The following is a 19,769-nucleotide window of genomic DNA, read 5'->3' on the forward strand; positions in this document are numbered from 1 at the left end:
CTGATCTGCGCTCCTTCCTCTGCGTCTCTGCACAAAACACAGTGCAGGAGAGAACGGCAGGAGGGGCCTGTGTGTCACAGTGCTCTGGATTTGTGTCCCTTCAACTCCAGACAGATGCAGGTTAAGTGAAAAAGGCAAACTGTTTATTAATGCAAGGTGAAGCAAAGGGATGAGCTGGAAAGGGAAAGAAGGGGATGGGCATGGACTGAGGGCTGGAGGTAAGGAGCTGTCAAAAGGGAGGAAGAATAGAGGGAAAAAAGGGGATGGGCACAGTCTGAGGGCTGGAGGGAGCTATCTACAGGCTGGGAGAGGGCTGAAGCCCCGTGAAAATCCCACAGGCTCAGCTGTGCCAGTTGTCAGCTGTGCCTGGATCTCCAGCGGCACTGGGAGGTGGTGTCCTCTTCAGTGTCTCCTGCTGCTGTTCTTGGGACACTTGTTCACTGGCAAACCGAGCTTGGATATTCAGGTTGCTGTGGGATGGAGTGGTGTCTTTGTCGGGGCTTCAGTGGCTGGAAGAGAGAGGACAAGAGGCACGGTCAGGGCATGCATCTGCAGGGATCCTAGGAGACATTCCTGCCAAGGACATTCAACCTGGCTCTTGCAATGGCCACAAGAGTGAACCAGACAACAGGATCAGCCAGAAGGTGCTGGCCACAACTCCCACCCCTGTCCCTGAAATCTCTCTGCTCTCTGCCCACACCGCCCTCACCCAGACAGGGAACGAAGCACTCTGCAGCTGGGCCAGGGATTGCAGCTCCCATCCCAGGCATTGCAACTGCCCCCTGCCAGCCCCCAGTGCCAGCCCGCTGCTCTCACTCACCCTCACTGAGGGTCTGCAGCTCTTCCTTGTGCGCCCTTGTTCATGAATATCCTGGCCATCCCTGGGAACACAGAGCCTGTCAGGGCCCTGGCAGCACAGCTCCCTGCCAGCGGCGCTGCCAGCCCTGGGGCCACACGGCCTCCCGCCCCGGCAGGGCTCAGCCCCAGCCCTTGCCGCATCCGGACTCAGCCCAAGGGCACGGCTGCCAGAGGCCGGCAGCAGCCCCGAGAGCAGCCGGGGCTCCAGGGCGCCGGGCCCGGGTGTCGCTGCCGGGACAGCAGCAGCCGGGGCCGGGGCCGAGCTGGGGCGGGGAGGGGAGGGAGCCCGGGCTCGTGGCTCACCGATGAAGCTGACGGCCGCCTCTCGCAGGGACTCCTGTGGGCTGTCCAGGTATGGCCGAGCCCGGCTCAGGTGCTCGGCCGCTCGGCTCTCGTCCTGTGCCAGCTGCAGAGAGCGGCAGGAGGGAAGGGTCGGTGCGGGCTCTGCCTCTCGGCCGGGCGCTGCCTGCGGCCAGCCCCGGCCTCCCGTGCCCGCCCAGCCCTGAGGCACCGGGCAGCAGCCCCACTGGGCTGGGGCTCCATCGGCACCCGGCTCAGGGCCACAGGAGCCTGACGAGGAACCCGTGTGTCCCAGGGAAGGAAGCAGTGTGTGGGGCACAGGCTGGCTCCCCTGGGTGCAGCACTGGGCCACAGCTGCCAGCCCCACACACTGAGCCCCGGGGACAGGGAGCTTCTCCAGGCTGAGGCTGGGGTTTCCAGGCCGTCCTTTACCACACATTCGGTAATCTTCGACAGATCCTCTGTTGGCAGCACACACAGGAGCTCTGTGCTCTTTAGGAAGGTGGCAGCACAATGCAGTGTTTCCCGGGAGGCCTGGAGAGATGCAGAGATGCCATTGCTGCCCAGGGCACAGGAGTTGCATCCCTGTGCCAAGGCCAGGAGGAGGCCGCAGCCTGGGAGGCAGCAGGGCAGGAGGCAGCCCAGCCGCCTCCCAGTGGTCCACCAGCATCACACAAAACCTCACATCAGCCACGCGCTGGTTGTCATCGTGGCAGTGCAAAATGAGCGGGAGCAGGCTCTGCTTCACAATTCCCTCCATTGCATTTTTTCCCTCTTCCAGTACCAGGTTCATCGTATTGCGGAAGAGGTGAATGGAGAGCACCTGCACGTGGCTTTTGTCCTGGAGGAAGGAAGGAGGAAAAGATCTCAGCGCCAACTTCTCCAGCCCACCTGGGCAAAGGCCTGAAAATCCACAGGCCCAAAGTTTGTGTGGGCAGTAGCCAGTGCCCATGGCCGGGGCACAGAGCCTTACATGGTCAAAGAGGAGCACAAGTGGCTCAGCAAGCTTGGGGGCAGCAGTCCTTGATAAATGAAAACTTTTTCTCTTCAGCACATTCGTGAGCACTGATAGAGACATGCCGACCACTTCTCCGTCTGCGTCACTCAGCAGCTGCAGGAAGCTTTGACACAGGCGGCGTATAGGTGTGGCCTGTGTGGAACACAAGGATGTGCTAGGAAGCCCTGAACGGCTGCAGCGCCAAGACCGCCCTGGCACTGCAACCCCACCCTGCTGCTGCCGGGCCCAGAGGCCAAAGGCCTGTCCCAAAGCACTGAGGCAGGTGAGGCAGGAGAGCTGGGAGCAGCTGCCTCAGCTCCTGAAGCCCAGCCAGCCCAAGGGGCTGCTTTGCCCAGCACAGCTTCAGCCGCTGCCCTGTTCTCACCATCGAGGGTTCCTGGCTGAGCACCACGAGGCCTCTGAGCGCCAGGCGACGCCTCTGCCTGCACTCGCTCTGCAGGTGCTTTGATGTGATCTCAAGGACACAGTACCCACAGTCACTCAAGTTCAGGCAATCCAGGACCTGAAAGGCACAGGGCAGTGACAGAGGAGCCGGCTGGCAGGAGCCTGGAACTGCGCAGGGCTGGGCCCAGGCAGCAGCACAGGGCGCGGGCACCGTCCCAGGCAGCTGTGGCTATGCAAGGGGACAGGGCTGGCAGGCAGCTCCGCGAGGTAGTGCTGGCCATGGGGCTCACCTCCACAAGGAATGCCAGGGAGGACAGATCCCAAGGTGCCTCCTCCCTGATGAGCCTCCGGACAAATTGGTGTGCCACATGGTAACACAAGGGCGTCAAGTCACGGCGCATCACCCTGGAAGGGGGGAAATGGCACCAAGACACAGAGGTGGGGGGTGGGGGGAGGCCAAACCTCTCCCAGGGATGACTCATGGAGATCTGGCCTTTCCCCAGCATCCCTGGGGGGACCATGAGTGCTTTGGGACCATGGGGCTCCTTCTGGGCTAACCCTCCTCTCAGACTTCTCTAGTCTGCTCAGCCATCCCTCAATGGCAAAGCCCTCTGGCCAGGACCACAGGGACTGTGGTAGGGCACCCTGGGCACAGGGCACACATTTCAGAGGCAGTGGCGAGAAGGGGTCTCACCTGGCCAACAGACCCACAGCATAGTGCTGGGTGTCAGCACGGAGCAGCGTTTCCCAGCCACACTTGCGCTCCATGGCCATCAACTCGTTGTCATAGTGCAGAAAGCAGAGCAGAGCCTTCATGGCCTGCACTGCAAAGCTGTGTGCAGAGCAAAGGCCAGGTCACATTGTGTGCGCTGGTGTCAGCCACAAGGGCATGGGAGGGACAGGAGGACAGGCACCTGTTGGGTTTTCCGGGAAGGCGGTGTTGCTCCTGGCATTCTCTCCAGAAGTTATCAACTTCTGCTGGCATCAGCTGTGTGGTGGTGAAAACGTGCAACAGCAGAGCCGCAAAGAGAGAGTCGGAATAATGCATCATGGCCTCATGGCTCTGAGGCACTTGCATAATCACCCAGAGCACCAGAGTTGCCTGCAAAAGAATCACACCAAGACAGCGCTCAGTGCTAAGGCGTCCATGGGGCAGAGCCCGAGGGGAGATGCACGGGGAGCAGCGGGCCCGGTGCCCCCTGAGCCTGCCCCTAGCCCATGTTTCAGCCCAGCCTGAGGCAAGGAGAGGATGAAGAGCTGCTGGAGAAGCAACCTAGGGGACAGGCAAGGCCAGTTCCAGAAACTCACAGCCAGAGCAAAAACGTCCTTGTTGTCCTCATCAGAGGTGCAGATGCTGCAAAGTGGCCAGTTCTCCATCACATGGAGCAGAGTTGGCAGCACCTTCTCCATTGCTGGTCCTGATGAGGCTATGGCTTGCCACATCATGGCAGCAGCTCTGTGGGATCAGAGCTCTGTGTCAGGGGTGTCTCAGTCACAGAGCCATGCCCTGTGTAGCTGTGGGGTCCCAGGTGACAGAGCCCCAGTGCCCTGAGGGGCAGGGAGGGAGCACTGGCAGCAGCCTCAGGAAACAGAGGGGCCCGAGGCTCCTGGGCCTCTCTGCCTGTTGGGCAGAGCCCATTGGACAGGCTGTGCAGGGCGATGGGCCCTAAAGGCCACTGAGCCCTGAGCTCTCAAGGCACGTGGGCCCCATACCTGTCACACGATGGGGCACAGCGCAGGAGGGTCAGCACCACATCGTCCGGGTGTTCTTCAGCCAGCTTCACCATGTTAGTTGGCAGCCTGGCATCCACCGTAACGGAGCACATTAGATGCTGGTGGATGCTCCGTACAATAGCTGGCACCTAGAGTAGGAATGGGGAAGACTTGGAGCGCTGTCCAAGGCAGCAACTTCCCCAGCTTCTCCCAAGAAGTGCTTACCGTCCCATCACACTCTGCTGGCCTCAAAGGCTGAGGGGGCCCTGTGGATGTGGCTTGAAGGGGCACAGGATCCTGGGAGACCTCCAGTTCCGGCCCCTGGCTGGCTACCTGCTGGTCAGAAGGAACAGTCCCCTTTCAAAAAAATCCATATTAGGTGCACGACTCATGGTGGGAGGGGGCACAGTGTCAGTATTTGTGATGCCCTGAGTCTCTCTGGGGTTTGGAATGGCCATGTCCTCAATCAGTACCACATCAGAGTTTGCCCTGTCATCACTCACCACAGCGTCCGAGTCTTGCGAGGGCGCAGTTGAATCTGGGCTGACATCAGGCTCTGCCTGGAGCTCGGTCAGCCCGGAGTCAGGCTCAGCTGTGCCCTCAGTTCCTATGGGGCTGATCTTTCTATGCCGAATTGGCAGGAACTGGCGGAACCTCTGTGCAGAATGAAGAAAGGACAGGGAAGAGAGGCATGTTCCATGGAGTGCTGCAAATGCAGAGCTGGGCTGAGCAGTGACAGCAGGCCCAGCCCAGGTGGGGATGGCTGCAGGTACCTTCAGTGTTTTGCAGAAGCGGCCATGGGCAGGCTCCTGCTCTTGTCTCTTGTCCATGGCTGCATCTGGAAAAGAGCAGCCAGAGCTGAGGGACTGCGGGAGAGGCTGGAGAACACAGCCCAGCCTTGCACTCCCCAGGCAGGGACAGCCCTGGGGTGGCTCAGGGGATGGAGCACGGCCACTGGCGGGGGTCAGCCCCAGCCCCTCTTCTCTCCTGTCCTTGGGCATGTCCACATGGGATGGGATGGGATGGGATGGGATGGGATGGGATGGGATGGGATGGGATGGGATGGGATGGGATGGGATGGGATGGGATGGGATTGGGTGGGGTGGGGTGGGTTGGTGCAGGGCCCAGCTGGCTGCAGCTTCAGCCCTGCGGCCCAGCTCTGCCACTCACCATCCTGCCCTTGCTGGAACTGCTCCGGCTCTTCAGGGTGTTCTGCTGGGGCAGCTCCACGGTCTGTGCTTCTGTTCCGTCGGAACACCCTGAATAGCCTGAAGAATCTGCCCGCCATGACAAAATCGGGCCTTGGGAGCACCTTCTAAAGAGATGTTATCGGGAAGCTCCGGCTCACCAATTCCCACAATCTGCTCACAATGTGAGCTGTAGGAATTACGCCTTGGAAAAGCTCCGGGTCAGGCACTAACGAGTGGGCTGTGTGGGGGCTCCTCACAGCACCGCTCTGGTGTGTCCTGTCCCGTCGCATGCACCAGGCACTCTGGTGTGGTCTTGTCACCGCCAGCTCTTGTCCATTCTACCGTTCCATTCCACGGTTACCAGGCTGCGCCGTGTCACTAACGGCCCTTGCACACACTGCCACCTTCCTGGTTCTGCCCCATCCCCCCAGCGTGGCCTACGTTGGAAGGAATCCCTTGCCCAAAGTGTCTAAGACAGCCTGACAGGATCTTTAGGAACACCTCAAACCATCAGCAAACACTGCCCTGCTCTGCAGGCTCAGGGCAGCAGAAGGAGCCCCCAGGGCTGCCGACGCAGGCGCAGCAGGAAGGGCACGGGGCCTTGCACAGAATCTGTACAGGGGCCTGGCAGCACTGAAATCAGCAGGTGTGGCAGAATCCCCACCGAGGCAGACCTGCCACCCCAGCCGAGCCCTGGCAGTGCTGGTGCCCTTCTCCTGCCCCAGAGACCTGTGCCCCTGGGGGGTTTCTGTGCCAGAGGGCCAAAGCCAAAGCCCACGTGCATTGCGGGCTGGGCTCCTTCCTGTAGGGGTCTTGGCAGGAGCTCCTGGAGCTATTGCTGGCCACTCTTGCTATCTGTCAGATGATGTTGCTCCTTCCTGGAATGATGTTTTTCATGGAAGGGGTTTGCAGTAGCACAAATGTTCAAGGCCCCAGTTGCTGCGTGTCTGTCTGTGTTACAGCTGATGCAAGTCAAACATTTCCTCCAGACATAGAATCCTGCTTGAACAGTCACAGAGCTACATCTATTTTTCCATTATGTTTGTAATTTTAATTTTTTTTAAGTTTTCCAGAGCCTGCTGACTGTTTTCAAGGTTTTCTTTCTATCCCCAGTGCACATTCTCCAGAAATTGTGCTTTCACATCCTTTTGCATTTGTTAAAGTTACCTGCAGTGACCAGTCTATCAAAGTCCTGGGAAAACTTTAAACTTCAGGGTGAACCCAGACAAAATATTTATCTCCCACAACTGAAGCCATGAATTGCCAAGTACTGTCCCCAGTACACCTGTAGGTGTGCTGATGCCATTTCAAAGGGGTTGCCAGTGAAAACAAATTTTAATATTTTTGTAGTTTCCACATTGGAGTTAAAACCCCTGACTTGAAAAATCACATGTCAAAATTTTTAGGACTCTTACAAACCAAAGCTGTCATTTTCACCCTGCATTTTAGAGTCTCTGAACCGTCACACAAGGTTTTAGTTCTACACTAGTTTACACACTACAGAAAAAGTCCTTGGTGTTCGGCTATAACTTTACATCAGCATATATTCCTGATGATTATTTTAGGCAGGAGCAGCAAACTCAAGAATGAGCCAAACAGGCTGTTCCTGTGTTCTCACGTCCTGAGTCTCTCTCTCTCCGTGTCACGATGGCACCAAGGCCACTGCCTTGGGACACCGGAGTGTGGAAGGCGAGCCTGCCCTCAAGCACGGCCATCCAAGTCAGCCACGGGCACAGGCTGCAGCTGAAGCTGCCAAGCGTTGCTGTGAGGCTGGCAAGTCAAGAGAAAGCCATTGTGGCCAATTCTGCTGAGGCCTTTTGCCAAACCAAAGGCAGCTGTGCCCACAGCCTCCCCCTGTCTGGCAGCCGGCTGCTGCGGACGCCTCAGTTCGCAGGTGCCGACGCTGGGGCTGCTGCTGTTCCTGTGCACACTCTGCTGCTGTTTCTGTGGGCTCCAGAGCCGCTTGGGCAGCAGCCACTGGGCAGCCCTGCTGGAGGAGACACCGCCGCCCTCCCCATGGTGGCAGCAGCTCTGCGGGCCCCGAGCTCTGTGTCAGGGGGGCCTCGGTCACAGCAGCGTGGCCTGGGCAGCCGCGAGGGCCCGGCCTGGCCGCCAGCCCTGCCTCTGCCCACTGCCCCTTATGGCAGGCACCCAGTGGCCGTGGCCTGGCAGCACCCCCTGCCCTCCATGTCCCCAGCCAGCCCAGGCTGAGCACACCTCGGGCTGACCCCACCCTCCTGGAGGTGTACTGTCCCAGCCCCAAGGGCTTCTGCTGCAGGCCTGGCAGACATTTTGGGGAAGCGCCAGAACAGCCGGGTGTCAGGAACCAGGCGGCTGCCCGGGGGCTGCTTATGGCCTCTGACACCCAGTTCCTCAGCTCTTCCCACCACCCCGGCCCCTCAGGGGCCTCCTGTCCCCTTGGAGTCTCCTGACACCCACTCCCTCACACATCCCCCTTGTGCCTTCCCACGGCCTTGTCCCGTCAGGGCCTCCACAGCCCCTCATCCCTTCATGGCCTCCCAGCACCCTGTTCCCTCAGGGTCTCCCCCAGCGTGCCCCGCCATCAGCGCCACAGCCCCACAGGAGCTCCAGAGGAGCTGCATCAAGAGGCACCTGGGAGCCCTCAGCAACCCAGCCAGCACCACACGGGCACGAGGACACAGATGGCGCTTCCTGGCTGGGACAGGGCTTGTGCCTTCAGCAGAACCACCAAAGGCCAAGGGGTTTCTGGCCATTTTCTCTGCACCACTGCACACTCTGGCAGGTTGCTGAGCACGAGCACCCTTTTCCCTCTCTTCTCCGGTATCCTGCAGACCTTGGGCAGCAAAAGAAAGCTCTTGGGAGTCTGTATATTTAGAACCTATCCTATATTTACATAGTAAACAAAAACAAAAGTAAGGAAAGAACAATTTTGCAGAAAAATAAAATCCTGGCTGGCTCAGGTGGCCCCAGCAGACAGAGCCTCCCAGATCAGCTCTCAGCAGAGCTCCAGCAGCGCATCCAGTCAAGGCCTGAGAGATGAGACCGTGTCCTCTATGCCATGTGGAGCTGATCTTGCAGGTTTCCAAAGATGGAATATTGAGTTCTCTCTACTGCCTGGAGGATATAAAATTTTTGAATTGCCAGGCTTCTGATGGTGGGGCTGATGTTGTGTGCCATAATTCAAGGGCTGGAAGAGAGGAACAGAGCTGTTAGCATTCAGGAACACACATAATCACGGAATGATTATATGAAGGTGCTTTATTGAAGAGCTCTGGGTGTCAGGGGTACACATACCCAAAGCTGACCCGACTTGGTTTTGAAATCAACATGTTTTATACTCTATCATTATATAACTTACATCTTAATTATGAAACTTCCATTGTTCTATTGCATGCATTGTTTTTACCCAGGCATGGATTTCTTGTGATTCTCCCCAGCCTCCTAACATTGTTCCTCTTGTTCTATAAACAATAATTATTTTGAATCACATCTAACAATTTATCATCTACTGACTACACACGTGCAGTTTGACATGATCTTTAGCCTAACATTTCCCAGGGCCTACTTTTCCCAGGGCTTGCCAAGCCTACCTTTCTTTATAAGTCCCTGAATTTTCTAAGCTTTTAAAACCTTTTACTATCACAGGTATTAGAACCTTATTCAACACTGAAAATGTTGCTCCTGTATCTCTTAGAAATCCCACTTCTTTTTCTTTATTCCCTCGATTGGGAGCTATAACCAGAGGGTCACCTGGGGTAGGGCACTCCGGTCCTCTTCAGTCTTCTTTTACATGAGCAACCTCGCCCTTTCCTTTCCGATCATCTTTTCTCTGCTCATCTCCTTTTCTTACTTCTGGACACTGATTTTTCCAGTGTCCAAATCTCTTGCAAAATGCACATTGATCCCTTCCCAGTTGGGGTGGTCCTCGTTTTGGTGGACCTTGCTGACGTTTTTCTTTCTCCCCCTCCTTCACTAATGCCACCAGTTTTCTCATCCCCTGTTGTCCTGGGTTGCAGTATATTCTTTCACCATCCTCATGTACTGTTGAAACCAGGTGAGGCAGTGCTCCCTGCCTCCCCCCCCCCCCCCCCGGGCTACCTTCTGTTAATGGGCCCATCAATGCCCTGCCCCATGACTCATAGATAACTTCCCCCTGTATTGTCCCCTGTTAATGGGCCCACCACTGCCTTGCTGCATGACTCAGAGATAACTTCCTCCTGGACTGTTTTCTGTTAATGGCTCATCAAGGCCTTATCTCATGACTCACCATCCCATTGTGAGATGCTCCTCCCCGAGGGAGGAGCCAAGCATTCCATACTGGATATAAGCTGAGAATTCGAACACCACAGCAGCCCTTACTTACGGGACTTCCAGAGGACAGGAGCTACTGCTGGACTTTCAGCTGAAGACCAGACCCCCTTTCTTCCAGAGGATCACGCTTCAACAAGACCACCTCATCTGGACGACTACCATCACCCTAACAGGGTTCCAGGCTGTATTCTGACTCTGTCAGTGTTTTTGATATTATTGCATTTATTCTTTTTATCATTTTCCTATTAAATTATAATTCTGACTTGCGATCTCTCACTGGTTTGATTTCAAACTAGTACATATTTTGGCGCCCAACGTGGGGCATTAACCTGAGAGAAAGTCAGAATTGCAATTTCATATTAACAGAAACCTATCCACCATGGTGGTTGGCTTGTCTATATGGGTGCTGTATCTTGCTCTCTATATTTTCCCTCACATGGGGAACTACTTGCCTGTTGTATTGCTCCTGTTGAGACCAGGGAATGGTATGAGAATTGCTTTATTGGTTTATTATGCTTATGGCATGATAACCTGTGAGGCAATGAATACCATTCGGAATATATACTCAATTTTGTTTGCTTGTCCTAGTCTGGGCTGCTACATCTGGGACCTTCTCAACAATCGCACCCTGCCCTTGGTGGGAAGAGTGGAGAGTGGTTTCTTCCAGCCTTTCAGGTCAGGCACAGCAGTTTTTAAAAATATTGAGTTCTCTCTGGATGCCAAGGACAGCCTAGTCTTGCTGTTTTGTTTTCTCTGCATGGCCTGCACCATGTACACCATGCTTAGAAACAAAGCACTGTTTGGTGTGGTACAGCGTCTTCTTGAGGAGGAAGAGAAAAGAACCAAGAGCAGAGCAACAGCATCCATGACCACACAGACTGCCACAGAGGAGAAAGGAACCAAGAGCAAAGCCACAGCGTCCGTGTCTACGCAGACTGCCACAGAGGAGAAAGAAACCAAGAGCAAAGCAACAGCATCCGTGTCCACTCAGACTGCCACAGAGGAGAAAGGAACCAAGAGCAAAACAACAGCGTCCATGTCTACGCAGACTACCACAGAGGAGAAAGGAACCAAAAGGGCCATGAGCACCTCCACACAAACAGTCACCGAACCAGAGCAGCCTAAACCGGTAGAAGTTGCCCCCATTCAGAAAAAGAAATCAAAAAGCAAATCAGTCCGCATAGTGACTGATGAGGGTGAGGCAGGACCTTCACACGCAGCGGAGGAGACAGAACCAGAGATTATCACTCGCTCTCTATCCCTAGGTGAGCTGCGTGACCTGCGGAGGGAATTCACCCGCCAGACGAACGAGTCCATCCTAACCTGGCTGCTCCGCATCTGGGACGCTGCAGCAAACGACACCATCCTGGATGGAAGTGAGGCCAGGCAACTGGGATCGCTGTCCCGGGATGTGGTCATTGACCAGGGGATTGGGAGAACCCAAGAAACTCTCAGCCTCTGGAGGCGACTGCTGACAAGTGTAAGGGACAGATACCTCTGCAAAGAAGACCTCCAGGTGCACCAGGGAAAATGGAGCACAATGGAACAGGGTATCCGATGCCTGAGGGAGTTGGCTGTGCTGGAGATCATTTTTGCAGAAGATGAGAGATTTCCTAAGAGCCCAGATGGTGTCCAGTGCATGTCACAGATGTGGCTGAGATTTGCACGGCTTGGACCAGAGATGTACTCCCGTTACCTGGCAACACTGCAATGGAGGGAAGGTGAGGACAGGGTGGGTGTCCTGGCCAATAAACTAAGAATCTACGAGGACACTGTCACTGCCCCGTTTCGCACCCATGTCTCATCTGTGGAAACAAGGCTGGCTGAGCAAGTCCGGAGCTTGATTGAAGAGGGCCATCAGAAACTAAAAAAGGAACTTAAGGAAGAAATTTACCACGTCTCCCCAGAACCAACAAGAGTCTCTGCTATTAGGAGTAGGCATTCCCCAGCCAGGGAGAAAGGATACACTCCACGAGGTAACCTCTGGTTTTTTCTCCAGGAGCATGGAGAAGACATGAGGAAGTGGGATGGAAAACCCACCTCCTCCTTAGCAGCCCGGGTACGTGAACTAAAAAGAGGGACAACTACCACAAGGAGCTCATCTAGAGCCAGCGCCGCTCCGGTCTCTCGTGGCCAGAACATCAGAAGGTATAGAAATGATGATATGAGTGATCCTCTTGAAGGGACATCAAGAGCATATTCACCGGAGGAGAGCAACGTGCACCATGACCAGGATTAGAGGGTCCCTGCCTCTAGCCAGGTAGAGGAGAGGGACAACCGGATCTATTGGACAGTGTGGATCCGATGGCCTGGCACATCTGACCCACAAAGATATACGGCTTTGGTTGATACCGGCGCTCAATGCACTCTAATGCCATCAAGGTATGTGGGAGCGGAACCCATTTCTATTTCTGGGGTGACAGGGGGATCCCAGGAGCTCACGGTACTGGAAGCTGAAGTGAGTTTAACTGGGAATGAGTGGCAGAAACACCCCATCGTGACTGGTCCAGAGGCCCCATGCATCCTTGGCATAGATTACCTCAGGAACGGGTACTTCAAAGACCCAAAAGGTTATCGCTGGGCTTTTGGGATAGCTGCTCTAGAGACAGAAGGCATCAGACAACTGAGTACCTTGCCTGGTCTCTCAGACAACCCTTCTGCTGTGGGACTACTGAGAGTTGAAGAACAACAGGTACCAATTGCCAGAGCAACAGTGCACCGTCGGCAGTACCGCACCGACAGAGACTCTGTGGTCCCCATCCATACGATGATTCGTGAGCTGGAGAGCCAAGGGGTGGTCAGCAAGGCTCGTTCACCCTTTAACAGCCCCATATGGCCAGTGCGTAAGTCCAGTGGAGAATGGAGACTGACGGTGGATTACCGTGGACTGAATGAAGTCACGCCACCACTGAGTGCAGCCGTACCAGACATGCTGGAGCTTCAGTATGAGCTGGAATCCAAGGCAGCAAAGTGGTACGCGACCATTGATATTGCAAATGCGTTTTTCTCCATTCCTCTGGCAGCAGAGTGCAGGCCTCAGTTTGCCTTCACCTGGAGGGGTGTGCAGTATACCTGGAACCGATTGCCCCAGGGGTGGAAGCACAGTCCTACTATCTGCCATGGACTGATCCAGACTGTGCTAGAAAAGGGTGAGGCTCCAGAACACCTGCAGTACATTGATGACATCATTGTGTGGGGGAACACGGCAGCAGAAGTATTTGAGAAGGGACAGAAGATCATCCAGATTCTCCTGAAGGCTGGTTTTGCCATCAAGAGGAGCAAAGTCAAGGGACCTGCCCGGGAGATCCAGTTCCTGGGGGTAAAGTGGCAAGATGGACGGCGTCAGATTCCCACTGAAGTCATCAATAAGATCACTGCGATGTCTCCACCGACCAACAAGAAGGAAACACAAGCTTTCCTAGGTGCCATAGGCTTTTGGAGAATGCACATTCCTGAATATAGCCAGATTGTGAGCCCTCTCTACCTGGTTACCCGCAAGAAGAACAATTTCCATTGGGGCCCTGAACAGCAACAAGCTTTCGCCCAGATCAAGCAGGAAATCGCTCATGCGGTAGCCCTTGGTCCAGTCAGAACGGGGCCAGAAGTGAAAAACGTGCTCTACTCTGCAGCCGGGAACAATGGTCTGTCCTGGAGCCTTTGGCAGAAGGTGCCTGGTGAGACTCGGGGTCGACCACTGGGATTCTGGAGCCGAAGCTACAGAGGATCCAAGGCCAACTACACCCCAACAGAGAAGGAAATTTTGGCCGCCTATGAAGGAGTCCAAGCTGCCTCAGAGGTCATTGGTACTGAAGCGCAGCTGCTTCTGGCACCCCGACTGCCGGTGCTGGGGTGGATGTTCAAGGGAAAGATTCCTTCCACGCATCATGCCACCGATGCTACTTGGAGCAAATGGATTGCCCTCATTACACAGCGTGCCCGTATTGGAAACCTGAACCGCCCTGGGATTCTGGAAATTATAACAAACTGGCCTGAAGGTGAGACTTTTGGATTATCTTCTGAAGAAGAGGAGCAAGTGACACGTGCTGAGGAAGCCCCACCATATAATGAGCTACCGGAGAGTGAAAGACGATATGCCCTCTTCACCGATGGTTCCTGCCGAATTGTAAGCACTAACCGGAAATGGAAAGCTGCTGTATGGAGCCCCACACGACGAGTTGCACAAGCTACCGAGGGAGAGGGTGGATCGAGTCAGGTCGCAGAACTTAAAGCTGTCCAGCTGGCTTTAGATATTGCTGAAAGAGAGAAGTGGCCGAGGCTCTATCTCTACACTGACTCCTGGATGGTAGCTAATGCTCTGTGGGGATGGCTGGATCGCTGGAGAAAAGCCAACTGGCAGCGCAGAGGGAAACCCATCTGGGCCGCTGAGATTTGGCAGGACATCGCCGCTCGGGTGGAGAAGCTGATCGTGAAGGTTCGACACGTGGATGCTCATGTACCCAAAAGTCGGGCTAATGAAGAGCACCGTAACAATGAGCAGGTGGATCGAGCTGCCAAGGTGAAAATATCACAGGTGGATCTGGACTGGCAGCACAAGGGAGAATTATTTTTAGCTCGTTGGGCCCATGATGCCTCTGGTCATCAGGGACGAGATGCAACGTACCGATGGGCTCGTGAGCGAGGGGTGGACCTTACTATGGACAGCATCTCACAGGTTATCCACAACTGCGAGACCTGCGCTGCAATCAAACAGGCCAAGCGGGTGAAGCCTCTGTGGTACGGTGGAAGATGGTCCAAGTACAGGTATGGGGAAGCCTGGCAAATTGACTACATCACCCTTCCCCAAACCCGCCAAGGCAAGCGCTACGTGTTGACCATGGTGGAAGCAACCACTGGATGGCTGGAGACATACCCTGTGCCTCATGCTACTGCCCGGAACACCATCTTGGGCCTGGAAAAGCAAGTCCTTTGGAGACATGGCACCCCTGAGAGAATCGAGTCAGACAACGGGACGCATTTCAAGAACAGCCTCGTAAGTACTTGGGCCAGAGAACATGGAATTGAATGGATCTATCATATCCCTTATCATGCACCAGCTGCTGGGAAAGTTGAACGGTGCAATGGACTACTCAAGACTACCCTAAAAGCACTTGGTGGAGGAACCTTCAAAAATTGGGAAGTGAACTTAGCAAAGGCCACCTGGATGGTTAACACCAGAGGATCCATCAATCGAGCTGGTCCTGCCCAGTCTGAACCCTTGCACACGGTGGATGGAGATAAAGTCCCTGTGGTACAAATGAGAGGTATGTTAGGAAAGACTGTTTGGATTAATCCCACCTCAGGCAAGAGCAAACCTATCCGTGGGATTGTCTTCGCTCAAGGACCTGGTTGCACTTGGTGGGTAATGCGGAAAGATGGGGAAACCCGATGTGTGCCACAAGGAGACCTCATTTTAAGTGAGAACTGTGTGTAAGGTTCCATTGTATATATATATATATGTGTGTGTGTGTGTGGAGTTTAAGGAAGGTACTGATTTGGAATTATGTAGATGGTAATAGAATAAGGGGTGGATTATGTCCTGGGTTGCAGTATATTCTATCACCATCCTCATGTACTGTTGAAACCAGGTGAGGCAGTGCTCCCTGCCTCCCCCCCCCCCCCCCCGGGCTACCTTCTGTTAATGGGCCCATCAATGCCCTGCCCCATGACTCATAGATAACTTCCCCCTGTATTGTCCCCTGTTAATGGGCCCACCACTGCCTTGCTGCATGACTCAGAGATAACTTCCTCCTGGACTGTTTTCTGTTAATGGCTCATCAAGGCCTTATCTCATGACTCACCATCCCATTGTGAGATGCTCCTCCCCGAGGGAGGAGCCAAGCATTCCATACTGGATATAAGCTGAGAATTCGAACACCACAGCAGCCCTTACTTACGGGACTTCCAGAGGACAGGAGCTACTGCTGGACTTTCAGCTGAAGACCAGACCCCCTTTCTTCCAGAGGATCACGCTTCAACAAGACCACCTCATCTGGACAACTACCATCACCCTAACAGGGTTCCAGGCTGTATTCTGACTCTGTCAGTGTTTTTGATATTATTGCATTTATTCTTTTTATCATTTTCCTATTAAATTATAATTCTGACTTGCGATCTCTCACTGGTTTGATTTCAAACTAGTACACCTGTTTATATCCTTCTTCTCAATTGCTAAAGACCCTCCAGGCTCCATCCACCAGGGTTTCCAGATTCTGGCTCTCTGGGACTCCGATCTTCTGGAGCTTCCTCCTGATGTCCTCTGTGGATTGTCCTAAAAACAAATTTATTAGCTACTGCATTCCTTCACTCCATCCTGGGTCCAGGCTGGTATGTTTCCACATTGCATCGTGCAGTTGATCTAAAAATTCAGAAGGTGTTTGAGAAGGACTTTGTTTAATAGCATATAGAGCTGATTAATTTATAGTTCTGGGAATTGCTCTTTCCAGCCCTTTTACTGTTAATTTCTGATATCTTTGTAACTGTCTTAGTCCCCCTTGTTCATTGGGATTCCAGCCAGGATCTTGAAGGGGAAATACATCCTTAACATCCTCCTGTGTTGTCCTACAATCATCCTCAGCTAGGTCTTTAGCTACCTTTAAAACCATCCAGTCTATATAGTGGCCACCATTGTGTACAGAACTTAATAAGCTCCCTCTTGCTTTCTGCATCAGCATATCCCACTAGTTCTTTCCAATGTGTTAAAAGCCATCCCAAAGGACTACTCCTAGGAATTCCTTTACTCTCATTTGCTCCCATCCTGGAAGTTCTTTTTCTCACAATGTTTTTTTATCCCAACTTTGGAGTTTCACTTCGTAATATTCAGGTACCCAATTATCTTGGGCACACTCAACCCTAAGAATGTCAATTAGTTTTTTTAGGGTCCCCAAAATGCCATTCTCTAATAACTCAAATATCTCACTGCTGCCATGGGTTACTTTACCAGTTCCTAGTAAGATTTTTATCGCTATCTGGGTGGCTTTATTTTCTTTATTCCCTTTTGTGTTACAAAGGAAACAGACTCCCCACTTGGGGATCCTCCACCTAAATACCTTTCAGAGCCAAGGCTCTTGACAGACTACACAGCAAAACACAATCCAAGGGTTACAATCACAACCTTTCTTTAAAAAGAGAAATTCTTTCTCCCTGGCTCTCCAAGGCCCCTGATTCCTAGGCATGTAAGCTTAATTAAGAAACGGTAACAGTCAGCAGTTTAACTCCTGTCATTAGATGGTGGCATCTCCTCAAAAATGCTTATCACAACCCAACCACGGGGAGACGGGGAGATTTTATTAAAGGGGTTTAATACAATCAAACACACACCCCAATCACCCTGTCCTTTTCTAGCTGCTTGCAGTCACCCAGAGCGAATCCACAGATTGGGATTCCCCACTCGCCCTGTGCTGATAGCACGTCTCAAACACGCACTTCCTCTGGCCTTTCAGGGCACGCACACACACGCAATTTATGTCTCATGCTACGCACATTACTGGCTCTGCCACTCAAGCCTCTCCTGGTTCCAAGCCTCTCCCATTTCAGAATGTTACAAATGAAATTCAGCCTCATTTTATCAATAAGGATTTTATTGAAAAATTTGTAAAATCGAATTATGGAAAGAACTACAATCACTGTCAGCGTGAAGCCCGTGATCGGCGCTGGGTGAACTCTGAATCGGCCTTTGTCACACTGATTCTCCCAAGTTCACAACTTGTCTTTTGGAGAGCTGTGTTTTATACAGTTTTTTCATCTTGAGGCTATGCAGTTCCAGTTGCTTTCTTTTTCTTTTTTTTTGTTTTTGTGTTGTTAGATATTCCTATTTCTGCTGCTGGACTGCTGATGAGTTTTCTGAGAAGGAGATGAAGTTTGAGTGGTTTATCGGGAAGCAGGCTTTGAGATGTAGAATCGTGGTGAAGTTTTTTTTTTTAGTCTGTGTAGTTTTTTTATGGAAACCGACATTGAGATGCATGGTCCGAGAAAATCAGATCAAGTCAGCATCGAGCGTCAATCACCAAGTCAGTAGAGCACTTATCTTGCTTGAGTGGACCCTCCTCTACCCGATGTTACCTTAATTGCTGAGTCATTTTCTTGCAAATTCCTGGTTTTCCAGCAGCTGCTTTTGCAATCTCAAGTTGCTTCTGTTTTTCACAGAAAACCTGTTTGTATACTTGATTTTCTATGTGTACAATAAAACGCAAATTATACTAACACATATTACAAGAACAACCAGCCCAACAGCGCACCGGCTGCTGCAAATCACCTCTGCTGAGCCTCTCTCAGCTTGTGACACAAATCACTCTGCCCAGCCCCCCTCGGCCCTCGCCTAGCCACACAAATCCCCAGCAGCTAATACCGCTTCCTGCTACCTTTGTCACTCCACACTTTCAGCATAAATTCCTGGGACCCAAAATCAACCTTTACAACTCTCGCCAGGACCTTTCCTGTCCCTGAACCTGTGACCAAAACCACAAACTGCGACCTACCAGGCCGCTTTTTAATCACAAATCAAACAAAATGGGAGCCTCCATGGCTCCCAAAACACAGCAAACCAGCAATCCTGTTGTTACCACATTTTCACCTCAGGACACAAACTATTAACTCGCAGTGCGCTCCTGGCACTGCTTAAAACACAAACCACCGGCAGCTTACGCTGCTCCTCCTGCTCAAAACTTAAGAGCACACACTCTTAGGACAAATTTTTCTGTGGAAACATACAAACAAAACCACAAATACATTTGTTGCACGTAAGGATTAATTTTAATTTAGGCTTTAGCTTTTCTAATATCTTAAATTCTGCAAAGTTTATGTTTCAGCCTGAGAGAAGAACAAATTTCAGAGGACTGGGAGCACCTTTTGGATTGGCTGCAGGTAAAAAGACGGCACTCAGTTGCCAAAGATTTTTACAAAGAAGCTCTTGCCGACAGCTGGCCTGTCACCAAGGAAATGTGTAAAACTTGCATATCAGCCTGCAAGCAATGTCACAGATGACTGCAGAGCCATCCTTGAGAAGATGACCTATGCACTTAAGAAAGGGTAAAGGCTTATGGGATGCGTGGCAGGTGGATTATATTGGTCCCTTGAAGAAGTCAGGTGGTAAACACTTTGTGCTGGTAGGAGTGGAGATTATCCAAGGCCAAGCTTTGAAAAGAACTACAGGAGATAATACTGTCAAAGCATTGCAAGGGTGGTTTGGAATTTTCCCAAAACCACAAGAAATTAAATCTGATAACGGGTCCCACTTCACTGCCAAAATTGTACAAGACTGGGCAAATGGTGAAAGAATAAAATGGACTTTTCACACCCCTTACTGCCCTCAAGATAACGGGATTGTAGAAAGGACCAATGGTTTCCTGAAACAGCTCCTTAAACCATAGGAGGGAAGCCGGGCTCTTTGGCTAAGGGAAGCTGTAAAAAATGTAAATGACAGATGGGGATTAAACAGGTGTCCCAAAATCCCTGCCTTTTGTCCAAAAGCCCCAAGCATAATTCCCACTCTGTGAGGACCAAGTGACCCTAAGGATCCAGCACACTACCCTGGACAACCTGCCCTGGTGGACCTTCCTAGTGTAGGGCAAGTACCACTAGTACTAAAAACCTCTCCAAATAAATATGCATGGGTGCCCTCCGACACTCTGGGAAAAAAGCATTGGATCAACACAGGCTGGGTAATTCCATCATTTTAAGTTTCTGCCTTCTGGGGGCAGACTCTGTTGTGTTCACCTTCCACAGAAGAACACCGAGGGCCATGAAGACCAGATAAACCATGATAATACTAGTATTAAATAGTAAGTACTTACTATGGTAAGATACTTGTCTGCATCTTACCACAACACCATGGCCAAAACTCGGCTGAGTGGCCGTGGTCTGAAGCTACCATCAGGTACACCTGATGTGTTCTAGGATCCTACCCCAGAAGCCGTCACCCAAACCTAGTGACCGTAGTACTACACGACTCTTGAGGTACATACCGTCAAAATGACTGGGGTTGGGACCGAAATGATTGGCCCAGAGTGATAACTGGA

The 19,769-nt window shown here is 52.6% G+C and overlaps 1 protein-coding gene across 4 annotated transcripts; it reads right to left on the minus strand.

The window, feature by feature from the left end:
• Window positions 1-121: 121 nt before the first annotated feature.
• Window positions 122-8,053, minus strand: LOC147652140 (maestro heat-like repeat-containing protein family member 6). Of its 4 annotated transcripts, none has more exons than XM_086898315.1 (16): window positions 5,444-8,053; window positions 5,047-5,111; window positions 4,777-4,929; window positions 4,499-4,606; window positions 4,274-4,422; window positions 3,869-4,016; window positions 3,475-3,662; window positions 3,255-3,392; window positions 2,851-2,965; window positions 2,541-2,678; window positions 2,132-2,308; window positions 1,844-1,999; window positions 1,591-1,692; window positions 1,162-1,264; window positions 821-881; window positions 122-509 (listed from the first exon to the last, which is right to left on the minus strand). In XM_086898315.1, the coding sequence occupies exons 1-15, from the start codon at window positions 5,559-5,561 to the stop codon at window positions 823-825; spliced, it is 1,917 nt and encodes a 638-aa protein (XP_086754441.1). In that variant the 5' UTR covers window positions 5,562-8,053; the 3' UTR covers window positions 122-509; window positions 821-822. The 4 variants fall into 4 exon arrangements, 2 of the variants coding, with proteins under 2 accessions (XP_086754441.1, XP_086754440.1); XM_086898314.1 differs by having other exon boundaries at window positions 4,499-4,609; window positions 5,444-7,551; XR_015289431.1 differs by having other exon boundaries at window positions 1,162-1,692.
• Window positions 8,054-19,769: the final 11,716 nt, after the last annotated feature.

This window comes from Cyanistes caeruleus, chromosome 7 (assembly GCF_971803275.1).
Source record: "Cyanistes caeruleus chromosome 7, bCyaCae1.hap1.1, whole genome shotgun sequence".
Lineage (NCBI taxonomy): Eukaryota > Metazoa > Chordata > Aves > Passeriformes > Paridae > Cyanistes > Cyanistes caeruleus.

Coding starts and splice junctions, on each gene's coding strand:
- LOC147652140 (XM_086898314.1), bottom strand. CDS start 5,561: ATGGCGGGCAGATTCTTCAGGCTATTCAGGGTGTTCCGACGGAACAGA. Junction 4,610..4,776: donor CGCAAGACTCGGACGCTGTG/GTGAGTGATGAC, acceptor CCTTCTGACCAG/CAGGTAGCCAGCCAGGGGCC. Junction 882..1,161: donor GGCGGCCGTCAGCTTCATCG/GTGAGCCACGAG, acceptor CTGTGTTCCCAG/GGATGGCCAGGATATTCATG.